The following is a 26495-nucleotide window of genomic DNA, read 5'->3' on the forward strand; positions in this document are numbered from 1 at the left end:
TTTTCATTTACCTGTTTATATTATGACTCAGGTTTTTTTTTCATAACTGAGGTTTTCTAACAATTGTTTAACATTTCACATTAGTATCATACTTTAAAGGGGCACTAGCTGTCAAATTCATTGTAACCGATTTGACTCAGATTCTCATATTTGGTTTAAAACAATGTAAAACATTTATCCAAACTATCAAAAGTCTAAAATAAACAGTTTACAGAGCATGGGGTAGATAATATATAGGTTCGTTTCGTGTGTATTTTAGTCCAGACGCCATCTAATTAACTATCGATTTGACCTCAGATGACCATATAAGCGATGTAAACAAAAATAAAGATACGAATAGATTAAACCAACACGTGCAATTGCATTTTTATAGGTCTGTTTGATTTTATTTTATAGATTAAAAATAGATGTTTCTCACTGTTTTTAACCATATAAGAATGATTTTATGTGCATCGAATTAGTAATCAAATGATTTACCGTAGTTTCACTTTCATTGTTTACATTCTTTTTCTTTAAATAACCAGTACACGTACAATGCATGCGTTGTCAATCTCTAGCTAGGGGTTAACTTAAAGTTCACATGAATACCGGTTAGAATGATGATGACGTTTTCACTTGCAAGTGAATCAGTCAAAAATTATGTTTAATCGCTTATTTCAACAAAATTAAAGGAAATTGATTCCTAAAAGCCAATTATTATTTCATTATTCCAATTTGATTAATGATTGATCTAAAAAAAAATCATACTTTATTTTTTTATATATATCGTAGCTAGTGCCCCTATAACTTTATTTACACCTGTTTATATACTTTCGAATTTAATTATTTATTCCTTATAATTTTATTAACTGTGTATTTGCATTCAGGTATCAAAGAACAAACTTGTTCTTTCAATGTGTGTTAATTTGCGTTTTCGTATTAAGTAAAGCCGTTCAATTAGTTTTTTTATAGTGTCTTTCTATGTTGTGATGTTATACCGTTGTTTCGGAAAAGGGAGACGTTTAATCCCGCTGCTAATGTTTGCACCTGTCCTATGTCGGGAATCTGATGTACAGTATTTGTCGTTTGTTTATGTAGTTCATACGTGTTTCTCGTTTCTTGTTTTTATATAGATTTGACTGTTAGTTTTCATGTTGAATAGTTTTACACTAGTAATTTTCGGGAACTTTTATAGCTTGCTAATCGGTGTGAGCAAAGGCCCAGATCTTTATATATCTATATACATTAAACTTTATTGATTAACACTGTAAATTTATCTTTGTTGTTTGTGTGTGCTCATAAATAGCATATATTTTCCACTATATGGTCCGAGACCACAGTTATTTTGTAGTGAATTTCTTAGAAAATAATTGAAAATAAAAAGATCACACCTGCGCTTTTTCAATAATATTTTTTAATAGTTTGTTGTAATACTTTTGAAACAAATTATATCAAAAAAATTTAAAACGTCATCAGCTCTTACTCAAAATATAGACAATTTTATGTCAAGGAGTCTTAAAACTATTTGACAGCCTTCGGAGTGCTTTTATCTTTTATCAGCTTAATCAAATCACTACTGAAATTCATGACCCAAATTTGTTTATAGTTGCCATGTGGAGCATAAAATGTAGAGAAATAAATTTGGAAAGGGTATATAAAAAATTGCAAGTATAACACACTGACCACACTAGGGACTATATATTCGTAAACAACAAAAACTGTGGTCTCGGATTATATTATATTATTTTGAATACATTTGTTATTTTTTTAATTTATATCATGTACATGTAATATGGTTGGAGCTTTTATTATCTATGCCTTTTGTTCAATCCTTTTCGTATTTTAAAGAATAAAGTATTTTCAAATCTACAATAAATGTAAATAAGTTCCATCTTTAGTTTCTCAATAAAATTATTATCTTGTAGTGTATTCCTTTTAAGACAAATTGTATTAAAACTATAGAAAAGACTTAACGCAACCAGTTTTTATTTAAAATATATGTACAATTTTATGGTGTTTGATATGTATTTGATAAGCGATCAAGGTCGAATGGCAGAATATTTTGCTACAGTTAGGTTCACACTGCCGATCAGATCAGCGCCACGATCCTGATTGTCCAAATTTCATTAATCGGGCCTGTTAACGATTTTTACCCGATCGATGTCCGTCTATACAAGAATTTAACTCGACCATTTACGACTTCTTAATGACTCCATCACGACTCCAATCAGTCACCTAATTGAATACATATTCGATAATTCCGACCAATTTACGATATCTACACGATATTTACTCGACTAGCTAGACCAAATCAAGTCGATCTAAAACCGAAATCAACCAGACAAGATCGACCTGATCGCATAGGGGTCATAATAATAGTTTGGAATTGGTCAGGTATGTACAATTTCAGTATAAGAAAACGGATGTTTATGCCCCACCGTATCGGAGGGTGCATTAAGTGTTATCAATGTTTTGTTCGGATGTCTCAACAATAAGTTTCCGTTAACTTTATTATGCATCAACCAAAATTTACAAAAAAAAACAAAGATCGATTGCAAGTTTGGAAGGCGTTTATTTTTAGTAATGACCCTTAATAACCTTATTTGCAAGCAGAGACATTATCCTATCGACACATTCTACATTTATTTGGTTGGATTCTGTAGTCCACAGAAGGTCTGAGTAAATTCATTCATTGAAGGCATCAGCATGGCAATAAAGCAGTTGGATGTGTGGGCAAGGTAGCAGAGATATAGAGAGATATATTGTACCTGTGACAGAGCTTGAAGAGAGCGTAGAAGACGAACAAGATGGCTTAAACAGCTACTGACGCCCAGAATTCCAGGTGAGACAATGGCTGAAATGGCGACAACTATATGGTCAGAATGAGAGACTTGCAGGATCTCAACGAAGAGTACCCAAATGGTTACAAAAACTTCCTCAAAGAGAACGCTAATTTGTAATGGGAGTTTCCACAGCTGTTGTTTGAAAATGACACCACCAAATAAAATTTGTCCAAGCATTAGTACTTTTGTTAAATACCAATAAATACATGAATACATAAATTTTACCATCCCCTTTTCCTCACTTTCTCAAAAAAGTAAGCTTTATGTGTGTGTCATATATGTGCATATGTATTTAATCAGTATCTGCCATAGATTTGTTATCAGAAGTTGAAAGGTTAAAGATAATTTTGGTTTTGGTGTATTCATGTCAACAGCCTGCATGTATTTCCTAAAACATATTGCAAAATTGGGGATACAGATGTCATATATTTCCCCACAATTTGGTCAAAAGTAGAATTTCAATCCTTTGAAGTGACACCTTTTCTGAAACTGTTGACATATATTTATCAAGAGATTAAATAAAAATCATTCTTTTTTTCATAAAGTTGCGTCAAGTATTTCCGTGTGAATAACAATTGTTTGTAAACGTTTGTCCGTACGGTGACCTAACGTAGTTAATTTCGGTTCCATTTGGTGTCTTAAAGTTGTCTCATTGGCATTCATATCACATCTTCTTATTTTGATAATACAAAAATGTCTGGACTTCGGAAAATACGGACAGTAAAACAGGAAATACAACGGGTTAGAAAATAATTCTATTGCACAATTTATTTTTGAAGAATCCTCCTTTGTATATAAGAAAATGCCTGTACCAAGGTAGGAATATTACAGTTGTTATCCATTCCTTTGATGTGTTTGAGCTTTTGGTTTGGCAATTTAAATTTGTGACTTTCATTTCTGAATTTTCCTCAGAGTTCAGTATTTTACTTTTTTTAACAATAAAGATTTATTACAAGTTCCTAATTTTAAAGTCATGTGAAACTTTAAGTTAGCTGGATGTTTTAAACACTTGAATTGCTTAGTTTTTTTTTCTCATAACGAAGTGATGTGAAAAATCCACTGTAATATCACAATCTTCATAATAAACCGATATTGCATTATTGGCTTCCCAGACACTAATTCGCCCACTTTCCCCTGTATGCAGTGACCTTATAACTACGAGACAACTCGTTAGGCAACCTCATTGTGCAAATGCTAGGGGAAACCGTTATGAAAGAATGTCACACACGTACTCTTGAAGGTTAATAGAAATAACAGATTATTGAATAACAAATAAACTGAATACAACAAAGCATTAAACAATCGTTAATCAATAGTTAAAATAATAAATGGGAACTTTCCGTATAAATGAAAATTAAGATAAAATAAATCATATCCCATAGTTCTCAGTGGCTAAGGTATTATTTACTAGCGCATTACTTACTAGTACTTGTAAACAGGGGTATAGTATACCGAAACAGAAATTAGTAAAAAAAAAATAGGACTTTCATGCCCATTTATCTTGGCGAGTGTAGATTCCTCTGCTATCCAATATAGGTTACTGGTGCCTACATATTTCGCCTTATGTATATATTGAGATGAACTAAGTTTTACTAAACAATATGTTAAACGTTCAAATATGCACATTTTAATTGAAATAAGAATGTAAATGAAAAAAAAACAAACGTCTGAACGTCAGAGGTTTTTGATCAATAGAAAATTGAAAGAGTCTTTCGAGTGTTCGATCATCTGTATCTTTCAAGGCTCGATCTATTTTATATTGGTTCTGTAAAATTTAAACCACTAAATTCTTTAATCTTCTAAAATTTCCGTATCAAATGCAAAAAGTTGTAACAATCTTCTTCCACAAGTAAATGATAACTATTTACACCACTGGGTCGATGCCACTGCTGGTGGACGTTTCGTCCCCAATGGTATCACAAGCCCAGTGGTCAACACTTCGGTGTTGACAAGAATATCAATAATGTGGTCATTTTTAAAAATTTCCTTTATACAAAACTTTGAACTTTTTGAAAAACTAAGGATTTTCTCATCCCTGGCATATATTACCTTAGTCGTATTTGGCACAACTTTTTAGAATTTTGAATCCTGAATGGTCTAAAACTTTGTACTTGTTTGGCTTAATAAATATTTTGATTTGAGCGTCACGAATGAGTCTTATGTAGACGAAACGCGCGTCTGGCGTACTAAATTATAATACTGGTACCTTTGATAACTAAATACTCCCACTAGCTAATCAATGTACGTTCGTTATGACTTTAGAAAAAAGAAGGCTAAACAGTAAATCATTATTTCAGACTAATTTCATAACTTAATTTTATTTGTAGAGGGTTTCAATAAAAAAAAAATGGAAGAAGTCTGACGAGGGTTCGAAATTCTATTTTATCAAGGGCTCGGTTTGGTTTTAATTTTTTCCTTAAATCTTAGAGGTGTACAATAAAGGCAAGAGTAGTAAACCGCTGTTCGAAGTTCTTATATCGATTTAGAAAGAAAAAAATCGGGGTTACAAACTAAAACTGAGAAAAACACATCAAATATATAAGAGGAGAACTACGACAAAAGAGAAACACAACACTAAAATGTTACACTCACAGAAACGAACTAATATATAACAATGGCCATTTCCCTGACTTGGCACAAGACATTTAAAGAAAAAATGGTGGGTTGAACCTGTTTTTTTTTTTTTGGCTAACATTATAATGACAACATTACATGACAGGACTACTGTACAAATAAATGCAAGAATATTGAGGACAAAGAAATACACAAATAAAAAACCATCTTGCAAAAGCAAATACTCCCATAGCAAACCAGTGTGATCTATAACAGTCATTTTGACCTAGAAAAAGACTGAACAGTAAATCATTATTTTTTTTCATTTTCACTTTTGCAGTTACAATTTTATTCATTTGAAGTTCCCTCTTACACTGGGCAACAGGAGACAGTCTATTCCACATCATATAAGAACCTGCGTATTAGTTCAAAACTTGTATTTGTTAATTGTCAGTAATTACTGATTGCACAGCATACAATCGATCTGGAAGGGTTATCTTTGCAGGTTAAATAACTTTGATGACAATAAATAGATATGGACATATTGTATTCCTTTATTTTACTGATGACGAAGAAAAACATCTACAAAGACAATACATGAATGAGCACTAGAAATAAAAATGAATTACAACTTAAAATATAGTCTAACATATCTACATGTATGTCCAGACGCTCAATATAGTTTCTTCTCCAAAAAAGTGAAGTATGTCCAGTGCACGATGTTTTGTCGATTTTGTCATCATCGCAATATCAACTTTATAGTGTTGTTATTGTTATTACATTGTATCCTATCTATATGTTCTATAGATTTGTGGTTACATCGTTCACATCGTATATTCGTGTTGTTGAAAATATCGTGGCAACATCGTGTTTATATTGTAAACAAAGTCCATACCTTTCTGTTAACATCGTTAACAATGTATACATCGTGATAATAAGAAAACTAAAAATATTGTATTTACTAGAAGGGAAAGGGTGCATCCACCTGTATTTTTTGGGATAAATGGTGAAGAGGTTGAGCAAATAAATATTCACTGTCATCTTGGGATAACATTTCAGTCATCAGCTTCATGGCACACGCATATTGATATTATTTATAAAAAAGCATGCTCTCGTCTTTCTGATCTTCGTCAAGTTAAACACTTATTAGATAGGAGTTCACTTATACGTATTTATTATGCTTTTATTAGACCTATATTAGAATATGGTGATGTTATTTGGGGCAATTGCTCTGAGACTGAGCTTCTTGGAAATATTCAGATAGAAGCTGCTATAATTATTACAGGATTACGACGTAATTCCTCCAGACAAAAACTTTATATTGAATTAGGTTTAGAAACTCTGGAGAATAGACGTAATAAGCATAAGCTTATACTATTCTACAAAATATTAAATGGGATGACACCTGCATACTTATATGAGTTAGTTCAGCCATATCTTCCCAGACAAACCCCTTATACTTTGAGGAATGAAAATAACACTTTTCACCCGCCTCTTGCTAGAACTAGCTCTTATTTTAATAGTTTCATTCCTTCCACTATAAGACTTTGGAATAGTCTTCCTTTGAGTTTACAAAAATCACCAAGTTTGGGTATATTTAGAAGTGGACTAGATAAGTTTTATAGGACTGATGATATATTTAAACCTTTCAACTATGGGATAAGGAAACTAAATATAAGTCATTGTCAACTCAGAAATAATGCTAGCAACCTTAAATCTCATTTGTTTAATCAGTTCTTATCCGAGAACACTTTTTGCACAAACTGTAACCATCCTGTTGAGGATAACCAACATTTCTTTTTTTATTTGCCCTAAGTATAATGATGTTAGACAGATCCTTCTTGATTCCATTTATTCCATTGTTGATAATGTTGACATAAATATTGAATTACTACTTTTTGGAAACAGATTATTTTCATATGATATGAATATTGCTATTTTTAAATCTGTTCAGCAATATATCAGTGACACTCAACGTTTTGTTTGAAACTTACTTTAATTTTTGTTTCATCTATTTTTATTTTTTATTTTTTTCTACACTCCAACATTAATTCATTTATTCCACTAAGCAAGCTTAGTGTCTCTTTCAAGCCATATATATATTTCTAATGACTTATAAAGGATATTTGCATGTTTCAAGGTACTTTAAATAACTGATGATTAATTGCCTATATATTTAAATATATTTTGCATTCAGTAAGTAACACTGTTAACATATATTTGCTCGTGTGTGCTCACAAGTAGCATGCATGTTCCACTATATTGCATTATTTTAAATAGTTGTTGTGATTGAATTATACCTTGTACATGTAATATGGAGAGAGCTTTTATAGGCTGTGCTTGTTGCTCAATCCTTTTCATATCTTAATGAATAAAATATGTTTAAAATCAAAATCGTGATAATATCGTTTCTACATCGTCAACATCGTATAGATGTTGTGAACCAAGTCTTTAGCTTTGTGTTTACATCGTGATAATATTGTTTCTACATCGTCAACATCGTATAGATGTTGTGAACCAAGTCTTTAGCTTTGTGTTTACATCGTTCACATCGTATACATCGTGATGTTGACAATATCGTGTCAACATCGTGTTTATATTGTATACAGAGTCCATACCTTTCTGTTTACATCGATCACATCGTATACATCACAATGTTAACAATATCGTGTCAACATCGTGTTCATGTTGTATATCAACTTTATAACTTTTTGTTTACATCGTTAAAATCGTTTACATCGTGATGTTGACAATATTACTTTTATCTCATTTTCATCTTCAACACTGTATAAATATTGTGTACCAAGTCTATAACTTTGTATTTACATCGTTCAAATCAAACAATGTAAACAATGTTGGCAATTTCATTTTTATACGCCCGTCAAAATTTTGACGGGACGTATTATGGTATACAAATGTCCGGTTTCCGTCCGTCTGTCCGGCGTAAACATGTCGTACCGTAACTTGAGAACGACTTATCCAAATTTCATGAAACTTAATATAGTTATTTCTTATGATGGTCAAATGATCTGTATACTTTTTAGTGATGATTCAAAAGTTTGTTTTTGAGTTATTGAGTATTTTGTAAAAAAGGGGGAGGGTTTTTTCACATGTCGCACCATATCTCAAAAACAATTTATGATTATTGCTAAAAGCTTTACACACTTCTTTGTTATATTAATCTAAAGATTTGTATACTTTTTAGTGATGATTCAAAACTTTATTTTGGTAATATTTAGTTTTTTGTAAAAAAAAAAACAGGGTTGGGGGTTTTACATGTCCCACCGTGTCTCAAAAATAATATAAAGTTATTGCTTAAAACTTTCTCAGAAACTATTTATGATTATTGCATAAAACTTTACATATGGCTTTGTTATATTAATTAATCTAAAGATCTGTATACTTTTTGGTGATGATTCAAAATTTCATTTTTGAGTTATTGAGTATTTTGTAAAAAAGGGGGAGGTTTTATTTATATGTTGTGCCGTATCTCAAAAACAATTTATGATTATTGCTAAAAGCTTTACACACTTCTTTGTTATATTAATCTAAAGATTTATATACTTTTTAGTGATGATTCAAAACTTTATTTTGGTAATATTTAGTTTTTTGTAAAAAACAAAACAGGGTTGGGGGTTTTACATGTCCCACCGTGTCTCAAAAACAATATAAAGTTATTGCTTAAAACTTTCTCAGAAACTATTTATGATTATTGCATAAAACTTCCACACAAGACGTCGGGCGTATCATGCGCTCATTGCGCAGCTGTTTATTGTTCATTAATATTAATCAATAAAATCTGTAAGTTACATGTATACAGTTTGCAATTTTATGGTGTTTTGTTTAACAACAACAAATCTTTAAAAAAAAATGTGATGTTATAACTCTAACTTGACACAAAAACAAGTGTTAATATTGTTAATATGGCAAGGTTAACAATGTAAACACAAACTATTTTAACATTGTATACATCTATGTTAACGATGTCAACGATGTAAACACTATGCAAGAGTTTGAACAATGTAAACGATTTTGACACGACATCGTGTTAAAATTTTGAGCATCGCTATGTAAACAATGTTAACACGACATCGTGTTAACATTGTGAACGTCGCGAAGTAAACAATGTAAACACGAAATCTTTTCAACATCGTATACATCGCGATGTAAACGATTCAACAATGTAAAGAATATATAAAGGTTCAAACAAGGTAAACAAAGTTGACCCCGCATCGTCTTAACATTGTAGATATCGCGATGTTAACGATGTCAACGATATAAACAATATATAAGGCTTCAAACAATGTATGCGATGTTGACACAACATCGTTTAAAGATTGTAAACATCGCGAGAAAACACAAAATATACATAACAGTTGTTTAAAATAGAACTCAACATTCGGCTGAAGTCTCGTAGATATTTAGAAAAGAACATTTAGAAACTGTTTGAGGATTTTAGTTTCATATACTTATTGCAGTCCATTGTAGTCTTGTATCAATAGTCATATACATCTTTCTAAATTATTCCCTTCTGAGAAAACAATTCCAGTTCTAAGTTATCTTAAACAGAATAATTGCGAAGCGATATTTTTTCTAACTAAGTAATATCGAGATAGGGGACATATATATATATGTTGTAGGGTTGTCACTGACTCAGACGTACTTATGAATATAATTATTTTCTGTGACTGTATCTTACATTAATTTGTAGGATCCTTTACTATAGATAATTTAGCTGATCTGTAACAATAACATCTTCATGCCTTATATATCATGTACTGTAGTACGCCGCTAGATTAAAACTGACGTGGAAAGGTAACACATGCCCATCGAAAGCTCTTTATTTTGAGAGCCCAGGTGGTCGTGTGGTCTAGCGAGACGGCTGCAGTGCAGGCGATTTGGTGTCACGATATCACAGTAGCATGGGTTCGAATCCCGGCGAGGGAAGAACCAAAAATTTGCGAAAGCAAATTTACAGATCTAACATTGTTGGGTTGATGTTTAGACGAGTTGTATATACATTATGTACACAGCCATGTATCACCATCATTGATGGCGATCCGATGGATACATCTGTTGTAGGGTTGTCACTGACTCAGACGTACTTATGAATATAATTATTTTCTGTGACTGTATCTTACATTAATTTGTAGGATCCTTTACTATAGATAATTTAGCTGATCTGTAACAATAACATCTTCATGCCTTATATATCATGTACTGTAGTACGCCGTGGACGTGGAAAGGTAACACACGGCCAGCGAAAGCTCTTTTTTTAAGGAAAAAAACCTGGGCTCTCAAAATAAAGAGCTTTCGGTGGGCATGTGTTACCTTTCCACGTCAGTTTTAATCTAGCGGCGTACTGCAGTACATGATATATAAGGCATGAAGATATATATATATATATATATGTATTCATTTTTTATTCAAACATATTTTTATACGGAACTAACCGGTAATCTTTCAAATAGGTATATTCATGCAAGAGAGATATTTTGTTAATTCTAAATCGTACATTTCTTTCGTTTTTTAGGTTTTTCAACTCAATTATCCCATTAGAAATTTCCTATAGTTGAACATGAATTTTAAGGCTAAACCATTAAGCTAAGTGTGCATTAACCGTGCTCGGTTATAGATTTCATTTAGATCAAATCAAGTAAAACGTGTACTGCAAAACATATCAATATTACAAAAACTTTTAACAGCTGATATATAGTGTAAATACATTTTTGTTATTTTAGGGAAGAGTATACTGAAATGTTCAATCAGGGATAGTAATAACCTTTCCTTTGCACATAGGACAACTGTATTTGCTTTCTTCTAACCATGACTTAATACAACTAATGTGAAACTCTGAAAGGCAAACGAAATATATCATATAAGTTAATCTAGATTGAAACCATTCCAGTAGACTATCCTAATATGATTTCTAATTGTTGTGTATAACATGTATTTCATTACCAGGATTGCATTCTTTTAAAAATGTACTTATCTAATATCTTCAATATTTCAAACGCTCTCGAAATATACTTACCATAAAAAAAGGTGTTTTGTGTCAGTTTTGTGTTGTTTATTAAACATATTGTTGGTACAATGCGAAAAGTGTAAATAATAAAATCAAACGTCGATATTCATTGTGAATATTCCTATGGTTTTAACTAGTATTGTCAAATCGTACACATTTGCCTAACCGGTTACTCGGATAATCGTTCGACCGATTAATCGGTTAACCGGTATAGTGTAAATTGGGGTTTGAAAGCCTTATCATTAGTACCCTACACATAGATATAAGATGTGGTATGTGTGTCAATTTGACAACCTTTCATCCAAGTCATAAATTTACGCTTTTAGATTTTAATATTGTCCTTAGGCATTATAAGGCTTGTCTGTGAGGATTCCTGGCGAAGTTTGACTTTTTATAATCAAATACACCGTATCAACTATAGCGTCTGTACCAATTTCAGATTGAAAAAATAAAAAAAACTTCTTGGTCTCGAAGAATTGAACATGTCTGAAACCGATTATTCTGTCCTTTTCTCTAGTCTGGGGATTTTCTCTTGTTGTCTCCGAAAATAGTGTGGATTGTTTCAATTTGAAATTATTAATTATAAAAAAGCAAGATGTAGTATGATTGCAAATGAGACAATTCTCCACAAGAGACCAAAATGACACAGAAATAAACAACTATATGTCACCGTACGACCTGTTCTGTTTCTTTGTTTTGTTTGCTTGTTTCTTTAAGCTCGTTACTCGTACTATCACGTATACATTCACATTGGTTTGCATTTCACATTTTTTTAGTTGGCCTTTCGTTTAAAGTAAGACTAAGATCAAGACGGAGGTTGCACATTTAGATGTAGGTCTACACAAAAATAGATAAAAAACGAACTAATGAAGTAAAAATCGTAAAATTTAATCGCATTACTGATTTAAAGTTACTGTTAAAAAAACAAGTATACTAATTATGTTTCTTTAAAATCCTCCCCCGAGCTGAGAGACAAGTTCTAATTAATTTTATGTTTTTTTAGGATTAACAATAGCAATCAATACACTGGACAATTGATTTGTCTTATTAATTACCACGACGACAATTTTAAAATAAAACATAACTATTTAATGATTTCAACACAAATTTATATAAAATCTACCAAAATTGAAAAAAGTCCGGTTAACCGGTTAGCGATTTTGGTATTCGGTATTCGGTCGTTCGACCGGTTAACCGTTGACAATACCAGTTTTAACCAATTTCAAGCTCGTCTTGCGTACAAAATCATAGGCATGATATCTTTAATGATATAAAAAAGATGATGTGATATGATTGCCAATGAGACAACTATCCACAAAAAGCCAAAATGACACAGACATTTACAACTATAGGTCACCGTACGACCTTCAACAATGAGCAAACCCATACCGCATAGTCAGCTATAAAAGACCCCGATAAGACAATGTAAAACAATTCAAACGAGAAAACTAACAGCCTTATTTATGTAAAAAAATGAACGAAAAACTTATTCCTGCATTGTAACCTACTTTTTTAACCTGTTATGTCTGTTTGTTTTATTCACACATCGTATAGCTGAGCGGTTCAGCTAGCTATAAAACCTGGTTTTATCCATCATTTTCTAATTGAGAACATGCCTCTACCAAGTCAGAAATATGACAGATGTTACCCATTCGTGTGATTTGTTTGCTTTTAATTTTGTCTTTTGATTACGGACTTTCCATTTGAAATTTAAGTATTTTTGTTATATTACTTTATTACTATTCGAGGACAATATGTAATTTTAACTATTTTGCTGACGGGAGAGAGCTTAAATATTCCAGAAGTCATCAGATTATCTTTAAAGATTAAACGCCAGCACTTCTTTGATAAAAACATTACCTGGGCATGGCATCTTACAATGACGTCACTGGTTCTTTCCTATGTATAAACATATTGACCAAGTATTGTAGTTTCAAATTTCTACTAATAATTATAATCTTAAAAGAGATAGGTTTACAAAAACATACCATGTTTGCATGGTAAAATCCATAACTGTTCATTTTCAACAAACTCCTCTAGACATATGGGGCATGTGTCGTATCGATGACCTGCAAAAAATGTCAAGAGACATATTCAGATAGAAGGCTTTTGGCTTTTACTTTGCATTGTTTTTGTGATCGATTTTACATACCTTCATAGTAGGAACTTAAAGACTATTGAAGAATATGGTACCAGATTAAAACAATATTGCATGTGCTAGTTGAACTTGTGAAACAATATTTAATTTTATGAAAGTATCGGTGCTTACTGTGTTTGCTTTGAGATTTTCTATTCGCATGTATAACAGCATAAAGAATGAGCGATAATACACTTTTTAATAGTTGTCGCTCATGGATATTTATCCTAGAACTAGACGAGAATTAAATTTAAAATAAAAGTTAATTTTATTTGGAATAAACCCTTGGTACTGACTGAACTTGAAATGCAATACTTTCTTAACTACTGCAATCCATTTACCTTTCTTAAACTTTGCAGCATGAATTTGAGGAGTACAACTTTTCAACGCCTGTATATTAGACAATTGAAATGGTAAAGACCACCTTCTAGTCCTTGCCCTCTCAAGGTATATGTTGACTGACGTTTTATTTCTATACTGCAAATATGTGAAAATATACAAAATATACAAATTTCGCAGTTTGTTAAGAAAATTACTTAAAAGAATTTACTTCTTGTGTATTGAAGCTTTTGAATTGAAAATAATCAATACATTTCTGCAATAGAATTTATGCAAGGCCAAACTCAACCTCTTCGTGGCTATCATTTCTCGATTTGGTCTAGATATGTTATCAGACCAGATATTACCTTCTATATGCTATGTGCATCATTTTCTATCTATCAAATCTAAGTCATTCTGACTTTTAAAGTTATGCCTGTTATTGGTAGGTGCTTTTGTAGATATATATGTGTTTAATATTGAGTTAAGCATTTCAAAGATGGCATTTTGCATTTAGATTGAGATGATCATTTTTCACAGATTTACGGTCAATGGACTTGTAATTCAGTGGTTGTCGCTTGTTAATATGTTACATTTTTTTTCGTTCATTTTTTTGCACAAAACTAAGGCCGTTCGTTTTCTTGTTTGAATTGTTTTACATCGTCATTTCGAGGCCTTTTATAGGAGACTATGTGGTATTGTTTTTGCTCATTGTTGAAGGCTGTACGGTGATCTACTGTTGTTATTTTCTGTGTCATGTTGGTATCCTGTGATAGGTTGTTGCATTGGCAATCATACCACATCTTCTTTTTTATATTTGTAACAACGACGGGAACATACGACGCGTACCTTAGAGGTTTCAATAACGTATACGCCATAATTTATTTTGTTCATATTTAAACATTATCTACAATATTTATTTTGAGTTTTTGCGTTCATAGTTATCAGTTGATGTCTACTATAATGACAAAAGCAAACATTTAAATACTGTTCTTTACTTTGCATATTTCTTTTTGGCAATTTCTATACAAAAATATTTGCTTGTAACTCGAATATTTGTTTTTAGCTTCTAGTATTTCAGAAGTATTTTGAGGCAAAGTATGTACGGTTCGCTAGCTGGTTTTTAGTTAATACAAATGCTGTACTTACATGTTTTATACAACAGCAAACTCCAATTATTAGAGGACACAAACATAACATTGTTATACTAAACACAGTTCTAAACAAGATCTTGGAGGTTGTTTTATATTGTATTGGTTCTTGAACATCAGCGCATATGTTTATGAACCAATGGTTGTACTTGTTACTGTAATGTAAACTTGTTGTTTCAATAATATATTAAGTAATTCAATGAACGTAATCTATGTATAACTGGTAAATGATTAAACCAGGGATTTTGTTACAATAAATTACTTTAAATAAAGGCAACCGTAGTTTACATATCATTGATATGTTTAAGTATTTGGCAAAGCTTTTAGGACTATTTGGTCCTGAAGGCTCTTCAACTTCGTACCCTATTTTGCCTTTTAAACATTTTTTATTCGAGCGTCACTGATATTCGTTTGCAGACAAAACGGGCGTCTGGCGTAAATACAAAATTGTAATCCTGGTATCTATGATGAGTTTATTTGCAACCACTGGGTTCGATGCCACTGCTGTTGGAGATTTATTTCCCCGAGAGTATCACCAGCCCAGTAGACAGTAATTCTGTGCTGACTTGAATTATCATTGATATGTTCATAATTATTAATTAACTGTTAACAAAACTTTGCATTTTTGTAAAACTAAGGCTTTTCTACCTCAGGAAAACATAACCTTAGCTGTATTAGGCAAAATATTTAGGAGTATTTGGTCCTCAACGTTCTTCAACTTCCTACTCTATTTTGCCTTTAAAACATGTTTTGATTCGAGCGTCACTAATGAGTCTTTTGTAGACGAAACGCACGTCTGGCGTAAATATAAAATTTAAATCCTGGTGTCTATGGTGCGTTTATTAACAAGTATTTTTTTAAATGCATAAATCGATTGGAAGAAAACGTATCAGGTTTACAAACTAAAACTAAGGGAAACACATCAACTTAAAGAGGAAAACAAAGGAACAACAGTACCACTGAAGTGCATCGTTTACTAAATTATTTCATAGACACAAAAATGTTTGGCTATACATGTATAATTCTTATTAAAAACTAGATATTGCATAGATGCTTATAATACGATACACATAAAGTCATTGGTACTTTTGATAAATATATCCTTAAAGGATATTTGAATACTATTATTGACCTATTCAAGTACATCCTCAGTATGCACATACTTTAAGTGATAAAATATGATTTTTTAGCAATTATGTGAAAAAATAAACGGTATCACAACATAAACATACAATTCAGTGAAAGTCTACAAAACATTATATAATATAACAAATGCTGAGCAGTACGAACTCCGCCAAAAAACGGCATAATCTAAGGTGCTGTGGGCAGATCCTGGTCAATTTGTTACACCCGGTATGATGTATTCTTGTTGATACAAATTATATGATATGTTTGATTCAATAATTTTTATATTCAAGGAAAAGAGGGCGGGATTGTATTTACGACTAAAGAAACATATATGTGCCACAAATATTCAATAACTGTCAAAAAAACTCATGATGGCGGTTTGAAATGCTTGATTTCGTGATTGACAACATATTCGTTACGTTTGGAGGACGTGTTTCCGACAGACTGTCGTAATTCTAATGGGAACCAATTGTGCCCCTCTTCTTGTCGACTTGTTTCAATATTATTATGAGGCTGACTTCACACAGGAACATTTTAAGAAGAAAGATAAGAAGTTATCAATATCCTTTAACTTTACGTTCCGCTATATAGATGATGTTCTCTCACTAAATAATACAAAACTTAGTGACTATGTTGAACGAATCTATCCGATCGAACTGGAGATAAAGGATTCTACAGATACAGCTAAGTCTGCCTCATATTTTGACTTACATCTAGGAATTGATAATGAGGGTTGGTTGAAAATAAAACTTTACGACAAAAGAGAGGATTTCAGCTTCCAAATTGTGTTCCTTTTCTATGTAGCAACATTCCAGCAGCGCCTGCCTACGGAGTATATATCTCCCAATTGATAAAATATTCCCGGGTTTGCATTTCCTATCATAATTTCCTTGATAGAGGATTGCTACTCACAAGAAATCTATCAAACCAAGAGTTTCCAAATGGTGAAATTAAAATCATCTCTTCGTAAATGTTACAGACCCCATCACGAGTTGGTTGACCGTTATGGAATAACCGTTTCACAGATGATATCGGATATGTTCCTTATGTCGTAACTACAATACGCTTTCTCTTTTCACGAATGTTTGTGATTTTCTAATGCATGGCATAGATAACAGTAGCCGTATTTGACACAACTTTTTTGAAATTTTAGGTCCTGAATGCTTTTCAACTTTGTTCTTGTTTGACTTTATAATATTTTGATCTGAGCGTCACTGATGCGTCTGGCGTATTTAATTATAAGCCTGGTACCTTTGATAAATGTTTAAGTTGACCAAATTGTCGTGAAATTGAATTGTTTGTTTATATTATCATTACATCTCGTTTAGTTAATTCAGAACTCAGTAACTGTGTAAAAAATTATGATTTCCTCTTTACTTTCATTATGTCTAGCCAACTAGCCAAAAATTAATGCTACACCGCATATTTTTTCTTCCTTCCTTCTTTATGCTGTTTTACATTTTGGTTTTATGAGTTGATTTATACAAGTGAAAATGAAATGTCAACATTAATGTAATGTGGGACGTATATATTTAAATGATTTCAAATACGAGATAAAAAAAAACATTAAGAGTTAATTAAAAACAGATTAAGTATGTCAATAATTTACAAGCAAAATATCAGAGGAAAGAAAGAATAAACAATACTTTTTATATAGATAGCAATGACCAATAAGGCATGAAATTTCCCAATACGTGGATCACAATTTTTTAAACGACTGGAAATGGTTATACGTACGCTGCTTTGTATTCGATGTCATAGTTGCTTAACAGTTTACCAGCACGATATCCTACCAATACTGATGAGATCATGACATCTTCCATCTTTGAATCTGCAATTGAAAAGGTTAGGCAGATTAAAGTAAAACGCAAACCCACTGGAAATATTTAAAAGTTTCTTAATTGAGAAAATCTCGTTCATTTGATTCCAGTATCAGTGACCAACTTTTGTTTCTACAGAGATGAAGTATGATCTATCATTTTGATTATAAACATTAATAATTGTTAATAAAATATAGTGTGTGTATTTGTAAAATATATATTGCGCCTTCACTTTTCGTAGTGAAAATGGGATTGACATTAATAAACTAAATTCAAATATATACACTATTATTTTTACTATGTATGATTATCATTTATATCACTATAATTGGCTCCACGAAGTATGATTTATCAACAATTTTACCTGCAGGTTCAACCATTCTCCTCAAATCCTCTCCAGTTTGAAAATCATTATGCACGATAACTGCATCAAATTTCATACGTTGTGCAGCAAGTACCTGAAACAAATGCGTTTTGAAAAATATGTTTCCATTGGACACCATTCCTCGCTTACACTATCACATTTGCATGTTCGATGAATACCTAGATTTGGGTCAAAATCTTAATTTGGTATATACTTTTAAAATATCACATTAGAATGAAGTAAGTATATACTAGGTGTTGTCATTTTAACGATATTTTGTCAATGCCATATGAGCAAGAGGTTTTGGACAGCCATTAAATCCACCATTTCTGTACCAAGTCAGGAATACGGCAGTTGTTATGAAATAGTCTGTTGTTATGCATGTTGGCGTTTGTTTTTGTTGTTTTCGATCGTTACCTGTATTTTTTTCTCTTAATCAATTTATGACGTTTAAAATCTGTATACTGTTGCCTTTATTTCTATCTAAACTGTAAGTTTAAGTAAGTTTAATTTGACCACAACGTTGACAGCATTAAACTACCGTTTAAACCCGAAACAGGACGGGCAGACAAACAGAAAAACATAATGTCCCACAACACCATAGAGTGTTATTATTTATTTTCATACTACTAAATAAATGCAATATGTCTTTACGAATAGTACAGATTCAGATAATTACTACACATACTAAATGTCTTATTCACTCCATTGAATCTGTACCTTACCAAATTGTTACTTCGCTAGAGAGTTGTTTCATTGGTACTCATACCACATCTTCTCATATCTACTAATTGCATACAAATTGAAACATAAGTTCCGCTTCTGACGATACATGTGCCGTTTTGACCTCCTTTAAAACATTGCTATAAATTGATTTGACTTTAGAAGTAGTTTTAGATTTTTTATGTGTTGTCTGTACTCAGTTTTGTTTTTCTTTTGTTATGACATTTAAACTTCTATTTCTATTCTGTTTGTTTGTTAACACCAACTGTAGCTAATCTATTAATTAGCTTATATTACTACAGACGAAAGACGATTGTTTTGTTTTTGTATTGAGTGTAATGCTGATTACCATGTAAAGAAATGTGCAATCACTATTAGTTTCCATTAAAGCAATTAAAGTCTCGTTTTCCTTCTCTGTCGGACGATTTGGTACATAGTCATGGCATGTTTTGTTTGTCTTTAAATAAACAAGCTTCCCCTAAAATAAAATAAAATATTGTGATGTTAAGTTTTTTTTATTAACGTTTAAGAAAATAACAAGTTATTTTTTTTTTTGTTCCTTTATATGTTTTCATAATTAAGCAAATGAGTGCATAAAATTCATTTTAATCAAATTTGATCAATTATCATTTTAACTTGACATTTTAAATTTTCAGGTGATTAGTATGTCCGGTGATTGTTCAGAATCACTGTCTTGCTTATTAGGTCTTTCCACTTTTCTGTGGAAAGACCTATTGTTTTTCTTCTGATTATTTTTTTTTTTTTTTTTTTCTTCCGCCTAATTTTGTTCTTGCGATAAACATTTGTTTCGCAATATGTCGCTTAGATATTTTGTATATGATATCGAACAGTTTATGCGCTTTTGAAATTTACCCTGCGTAAACAAATACTTTTCTTTGTAGGAGTTATCTCCCCAAACACTGTTTTCCTTGTTAGCGCATCTCCTTCGCAACCGTAAAAGATTATGACAAATTTATTTTACAAAATTGCTCGTTATATCCTTCGCATGATTTGTCCTATTTTGACCGAAGCGATATGACCGCTCCATATGAGAGTTATTTCCCCTTATGCATCTGATATAAGTGATATGAATTTCTATCTTATAAACCATAAGTGATAGAGACCTAGGATCTTTTGATTTGAGGTCCTTGGTCCCAAAAAATGAAAATTAGGTCAAGGTCAAAGGTCAAGGTCATATTTTTATATTTGAATTTGGCTTATTTTCACTTATATCCAAAGACTGTATAAGATATCAACAAATTATTTTTACTAAATTGTTAGTTGCGACATGTCGTAAGATGTAAATTTTGATTGCAAGCGTACGTTGAACGTGAAAGGGAGTTTTCTCCCCTCTTGTATTAAAAAATACGCGTTTGGTGATATAACTCATTAACTAAATATAATTAAGACCTATGGTCTTTTGATTTGAGGTCCTTGGTTTATGACCTTGAAATTGATCTCAAGGTCATAGCTTAATTTGACGTTCTATATTTTGACCTTTGCTTTTATTCTATATGTATACATGATAAAGATATACAACTTTTAGAAAAAGGTATCAAGCCATTTAACCTTGAAAAAAAACAACCGGAAGTGACCTTTTATAAACCGGAAGTAGCTATTTTTTGTACTTTATTAATATAAAAGTATATAGAACCAGATATTTTTGGAATCGGTTTCAAGTAAATATTTAAATATAATCGGAAGTAACATTTTTCAAACCGGAAGTAACAAATTATCTCCCTTATTTAAAAAAAAATGTATGGAAACAATATATTTTTTGAATCAGCTTACTAGGAGCTATCATTTGACAATTGAAATGACATTTTAAACTTAGTTTCACAACTTTTCATATCAAAAAGGATGGAAAGACCTTCAATTGTTCTCTGATTTTATTTTTTTTTTCTTCCGCCTAATTTTGTTCTTGCGATAAACATTTGTTTTGCAATATGTCGCTTAGATATTTGGTATATGATATCGAACAATTGATGCGCTTTTGAAATTTACCCTGCGTAACCGAAAACTTTTCTTTGTAGGAGTAATCTCCCCAAACACTGTTTTCCTTGTGAGTGCAACTCCTTCGCAAACGTAAAATATTATGACAAATTTATTTTACAAAATTGCTCGTTATATCCTTTGCATGATTTGTCCTATTTTGACCGAAGTGATATGAATGCTCCATACGAGAGTTATTTCCCCTTATTCATTTGATATAAGTGAATTGCATTTATAACTGATAAACCATAATTGATAGAGACCTAGGATCTTTTGATTTGAGGTCCTTGGTCCAAAAAAATGAAAATTAGGTCAAGGTCAAAGGTCAAGGTCATATTCTAATTTTTGAATATGGCTCATTTCCACTCATTTCCAAAAAACGTTTAAGATATCGACAAATTATTTTTTCTAAATCGTTTGTTGTGACATGTCGTAACACGTAAATTTTGATTGCAAGGGTACGTTGAATGTGAAAGTGAGCTTTCTCCCCTTTGGTATTTAAAAATACGCGTATGGTGATATAACTCATTAACTAAACATAATTAAGACCTATGGTCTTTTGATTTGAGGTTCTTGGTTAATGACCTTGAAATTGATCACAAGGTCATAGATTAATTTGACGTTCTAGATTTTGACCTTTGCTTTTATCCCATCTGTATACATAATAAAGTCATGAGACTTTTTGACAAACGGTATCAAACCATTTAAACTTAAAAAAACAACCGGAAGTGACCTTGTGTAAACCGGAAGTAGCTATTTATTGTACTTTATTACATAAAAGTATAAAAAACACGATATTTTTGGAATCAGTGTCAAGTAAATAGTCAAATATTTTCGGAAATAGAGTTTTATCAAACCGGAAGTAAGAAATTATCTCCCTTATCTAGCTAAAAAAATATTGTTTAGAAACCATATATTTTTGGAATCAGCGTACAATAAGCTATCATTTGACGACTGAAATGACATTTTAAACCTATTTTTACACCTTTCATATTAAAATACATTGTTTTGGTGGAAAGACCTTCAATTGTTCTCTGAACAATTGGTTTTTAATTATCTTTATCTTTCTTAAGAAATGCAAAAAATGATACAACTATTAGAACATATTTTATTTTATTTTATTTTGACTTCAACAAAGCATAATCGAGTACCTTGATTCCACTTTTTGATATACTGGGTCCAAATACTGCCTTTTTGTCTTTAAATGAATAAACAACTAGTTCACCTTTTATCTGAAAAATTAGACATCATCTACACGCATTTGCATGGTCTGTTGAAAATTTGCTTTCTATATAATACTTTTACAACCTTGGCTTTTATATATTTTGCTTTGAGCGTTCGTGATGAAGGTAGTAAATCTAGAAAACCCGCCGGACGCTTAACATAGATAAAGTGCTATTTTTATTTTAAATGTGCCTTTGATTTACACATTTGGACAGCCCCCTTGAGAGCTACTTTTTTCCTTTTAGGTTTCGTTTAGTCTTCCTTGTCTGTTTAGTAAATATCTCCCAAAGAATAAAAGCTGTATTAACTATTTTTTTTCAAATCACGGGGTTGCTGTTCAGATATAAAAAAAAAAGGATGGAATGAGATAGTAAATATAGATTTATATAAAATAAAATGACAGGATTTATCAACTAGAAGTAAACATACAAAAAATCTTTATAGCATCCTTCATTTACCGTTTAAAGGCTGAAATGCTGATGTTTGCTAACAAATTACAAGATCAGTATGTTTCGTATCCCAGTGCTAAAATGTCACATGACTAAATCTAAATAATAGTCCAGTATCCCCCCGCGTTGAACATATTTTATCTGTTAATTGGCAATAACAAAAAGATGTATTTTTAATAAGTTATAACATGAAAGCATGAGAGACTTTACAGTGCCATTTAGCATATGATAAATATTTCTAAAAGATGTATCTCTTTTGAAAGTGGTTGACTGGCATTGGTGATTGAAATTGTCGGAGACGTTGCTGATATAAAAATTTTGATAAAAAAAAATCTGGCAAACATTGTACATGTAAGAAGGTACAATGCGATATTGGATATGATTAATATTTCCAAGTGGCATTTCTATTTCGAGAAAAGTTGATATGCATTGAATTCTTAAAGCGGCCCGACAAATTGCTTAAATAAACCTTTGAAATAAATTCGATAACAATTAGGCGAGCATGGTACACGTTTACAATGCTATATTTCATATAGTTGATATATTCAAGGGGCATAACTTTTTAAAACAAAATAAAGATAGGCACAGATTTTTTAACTTTTCGAGGCATTGCTCATATATAAAGCTTAGATACAAATTTGATAAAAATCTGTAGATATTTAGAATTTACAAAAATAAAACAGGATAAATGATCTGAATATATACGCTTAGTTAAAAATCTAATGCTACACTAGACAATGTAGACAGTTCTCAGCTGGAAGCACATGACTTGTTTATAATTATATATACAATCGTTTTAATATCTATAGTTTAATGAATATCAAAGCGTAAATTCGAACAGGATGTTGTATTTTTATTGACAAAAGTACATCTAGTTATAAAAAAAAACCATTTTAATGTTCAGTACCAAATTATGCAATATATTTTAAATACATAATACTCACTACATCTACGTCGGCAATTACACTGATTATCAGTTCAATGAATATTATGGTATGACGTACTGTTACCATTTTTCAGGCGGGCATTGTTTGTTCTTAGTATACAGGTTTTTATGAATATAAAGCTCTGTAAACGGAAATTTAATTGATTATACAGAATACACAGTACAGTTAAAATGAAAATAACAAAACTACAGAACTCCGAGGCAAATTCAAAACGGAAAGTACCTAATCAAATGGCAAAAAGTTCAATCTCATCAGAAGAAACGGACAACAACTGCTATATTTCTGACTTGGTATAGGTATTTTCTTATGTATAAAATGGTAGATTAAATCTGGTTTTATAGCTAGCTAAACCTCCCACTTGTATGACAGTTGTATGAACTTTCATCATATTGACAACGATGTGTGATCAAGCAAACAGACATATTAGGTAATCAAAAATACCTGTACAGCAGTCAACGTTGTGTTATAAATAGCAGCTTGGTTAACATGAGCTAGTAAATGTAGGTGATTTAGGGTTTAGTTTATATGTTATCTCTCATTTCGTCTCTTCTTTGCCTTCAGGTTTCATCTTAGTATCTTCCTAGTTTTTTTTGTAATTTTAAAGTGTGTAACAGGACGTTAGTATGATAGTTGAAAGGAAAATAGATTTAGTTTCAAGAGCACTGGACGAATGAAACTGGTCAACTGCAAAACGTTTAAAAAATCTCTGGGTTTCGTAGCACTTGACGGTTTTTATCATATTGAAATGTACTAAGAACGAATAGTAATGAGAAAAGATGGTATTCAACAAGGTTTGATTAAACTCAATAAATGTTATCTTAGAAGGTTTACTGGTTTACCGAGGGTTTTTTTGTGTCAAAAAAAGGCATCATATTCTAAATTGCGGTTTCGATATTTGATTTAGTTGCTGATAGAAAAAAAATTATCGTTTGCAGTATTAACATTTTTCTATTTAGAGGTAGGGTATAATAATGTTCATATTAAAATGCCATATTTGATTGGCTTATATGTATTGTAGTTACGACGTTATTCCATGACGGTCAACCAACTCGTGATGGCGTCCGTAAAATTTACGAAGGGGTGATTTCAACTTCACCACTTGGAACTCTTGGTTTAAAGTTTTGATCCCTTCTGTAGCCATTTTTGTACGAACTTTTCAAACTTCAATTGTATCAAAACTACAGATATAATGAATAATAAACTCCAATTCATATGAAAATACAGTTCGTTCCCATATGAATATTGACAATGTGTTGCAAAAGTCTACCTCCAAATTCAACAAATATGTTGTCGATAAGAAACTCCAGCATGCTGATCACTTGTTTCTCTGTGTGTAGAATTTACAAATTGTGGCTGAAGAGAACAATAAATTGATTGAAATTGTGGATAGTTTCGAAATGAATATAGTGTCGTTGATAAAAATAAATAACTTATTTTTTGCTAAATGGAAATAATTATTAAGTGTTCCTGCTGCTGACTGGTAATAGCCACCATGTTGATTTAAATCTGAGAAAATTTAGTTTACTGCTTCGTACAAACGTCCTGTATGGTTTATAAATGTTAAATCAATAGACACTTTAAATAATTACTGAATTTGAAATATACGAACCATTTCATGAAAAACATGTTTAAAACAAAAATTACACGCGCACAAATATTTTTTTTATAAAAAGTGTAATAACATGCTATAAGTTTGAACGGTTTTTAACATTTGAGGGAATTATAAAATTTACGATATATCCGGATGTCAACTGAATAAAGGATGAACGAGAAATAAAAATATTGCACAAATAGTTATTGATCAATCCGATCATATAGATGGCAGATTAAAAATAATCATCTTAAACTTAAGGGTATAATGTTATGCAAGTAACGTACGGTTAGCAGGTTCAGACTTTGCATTCAGTAAAATTTGATAATTGCAAAATCCGTTCATGATTTTTCGTTTGTTGACTGAGTAAAGCAACAGTAGTAAACTGCTGTTCAATAGATATAATTCGATTAAGCGAAATAAAATCCGAGTCACAAACCAAAATCGAGGAAAACACATCAACTCTAAGAGGAAAACAACCAACAGAACAACAGAAACTCTGAACTGCTACAAAAACAAACGCCAACATATATTGAAACTGGATACTTGATAACAAATGCCATAATCCTGTCTTCGCACAGAATATTTTAAGAAAAAATTAAATCAACGGCAACTTACCTGGTGTAGTATTTCTTCTAGACAAACACACAGTTCTTATGAATACACATCCTTTATGTTTTCTTTACATGTATCATATGCTCTATTGCTTTTATGCGTAAGTGTTTGTCGTTACTTCCTGATCATCACCCTAAATTTCAGGACCTTTTTTAATTATATTAAATTGTACTTTATATGAAATAAGTTGTTGAATTGCTATATAATATATTTTACACGGTCCATTTCTCTTTATATTAAAATGAATTATGAAATCTATTTTACATTTACCAAAAATGATGTAAGACGCTAAAATCATGAAAATATTGTTTTCATTTTAATTAAAACTACAAATAATAATATATTTACCGTAACGATTCAGTTTTGCTTTTAAAGACATCTTGACAGTTGATTATTACCCAGACAACATTGGTACGTTGACACAACGTTGGTCCAACGTATCTACATGCATTGGCCTAACGTTTATTTTTAAACGTTGGCCCAATGTATAAGTGCAAAGTGGCCCTATGTTGGCCCAACGTTGTAAGGTTTTATACAATACATTGGCCCAACGTTGGTCCAATGATGGAATAATACTTGCTGATGTTGAACAAACGTTAGGCCAACGTAGTATTACAAACTGTTAGCAAACGTTGG

At 31.4% G+C, this 26495-nt stretch overlaps 1 protein-coding gene across 2 annotated transcripts; it reads right to left on the reverse strand.

The window, feature by feature from the left end:
* Positions 1-10785: 10785 nt before the first annotated feature.
* On the reverse strand, positions 10786-25945 carry LOC139514319 (E3 ubiquitin-protein ligase RNF13-like). 2 transcript variants are annotated; one of them, XM_071303413.1, is made up of 10 exons: positions 25863-25945; positions 23651-23774; positions 22185-22265; positions 19391-19519; positions 18319-18412; positions 17872-17965; positions 15005-15161; positions 13879-14014; positions 13389-13469; positions 10786-11228 (listed from the first exon to the last, which is right to left on the reverse strand). In XM_071303413.1, exons 2-10 carry the CDS (start codon positions 23717-23719, stop codon positions 11137-11139), a joined length of 933 nt encoding a protein of 310 aa, XP_071159514.1. In that variant the 5' UTR covers positions 23720-23774; positions 25863-25945; the 3' UTR covers positions 10786-11136. The 2 variants fall into 2 exon arrangements, with proteins under 2 accessions (XP_071159514.1, XP_071159515.1); XM_071303414.1 differs by lacking the exon at positions 22185-22265.
* Positions 25946-26495: the final 550 nt, after the last annotated feature.

The sequence above is a fragment of the Mytilus edulis genome, chromosome 3 (genome assembly GCF_963676685.1).
Source record: "Mytilus edulis chromosome 3, xbMytEdul2.2, whole genome shotgun sequence".
In the NCBI taxonomy this organism is placed as follows: Eukaryota; Metazoa; Mollusca; class Bivalvia; order Mytilida; family Mytilidae; genus Mytilus; species Mytilus edulis.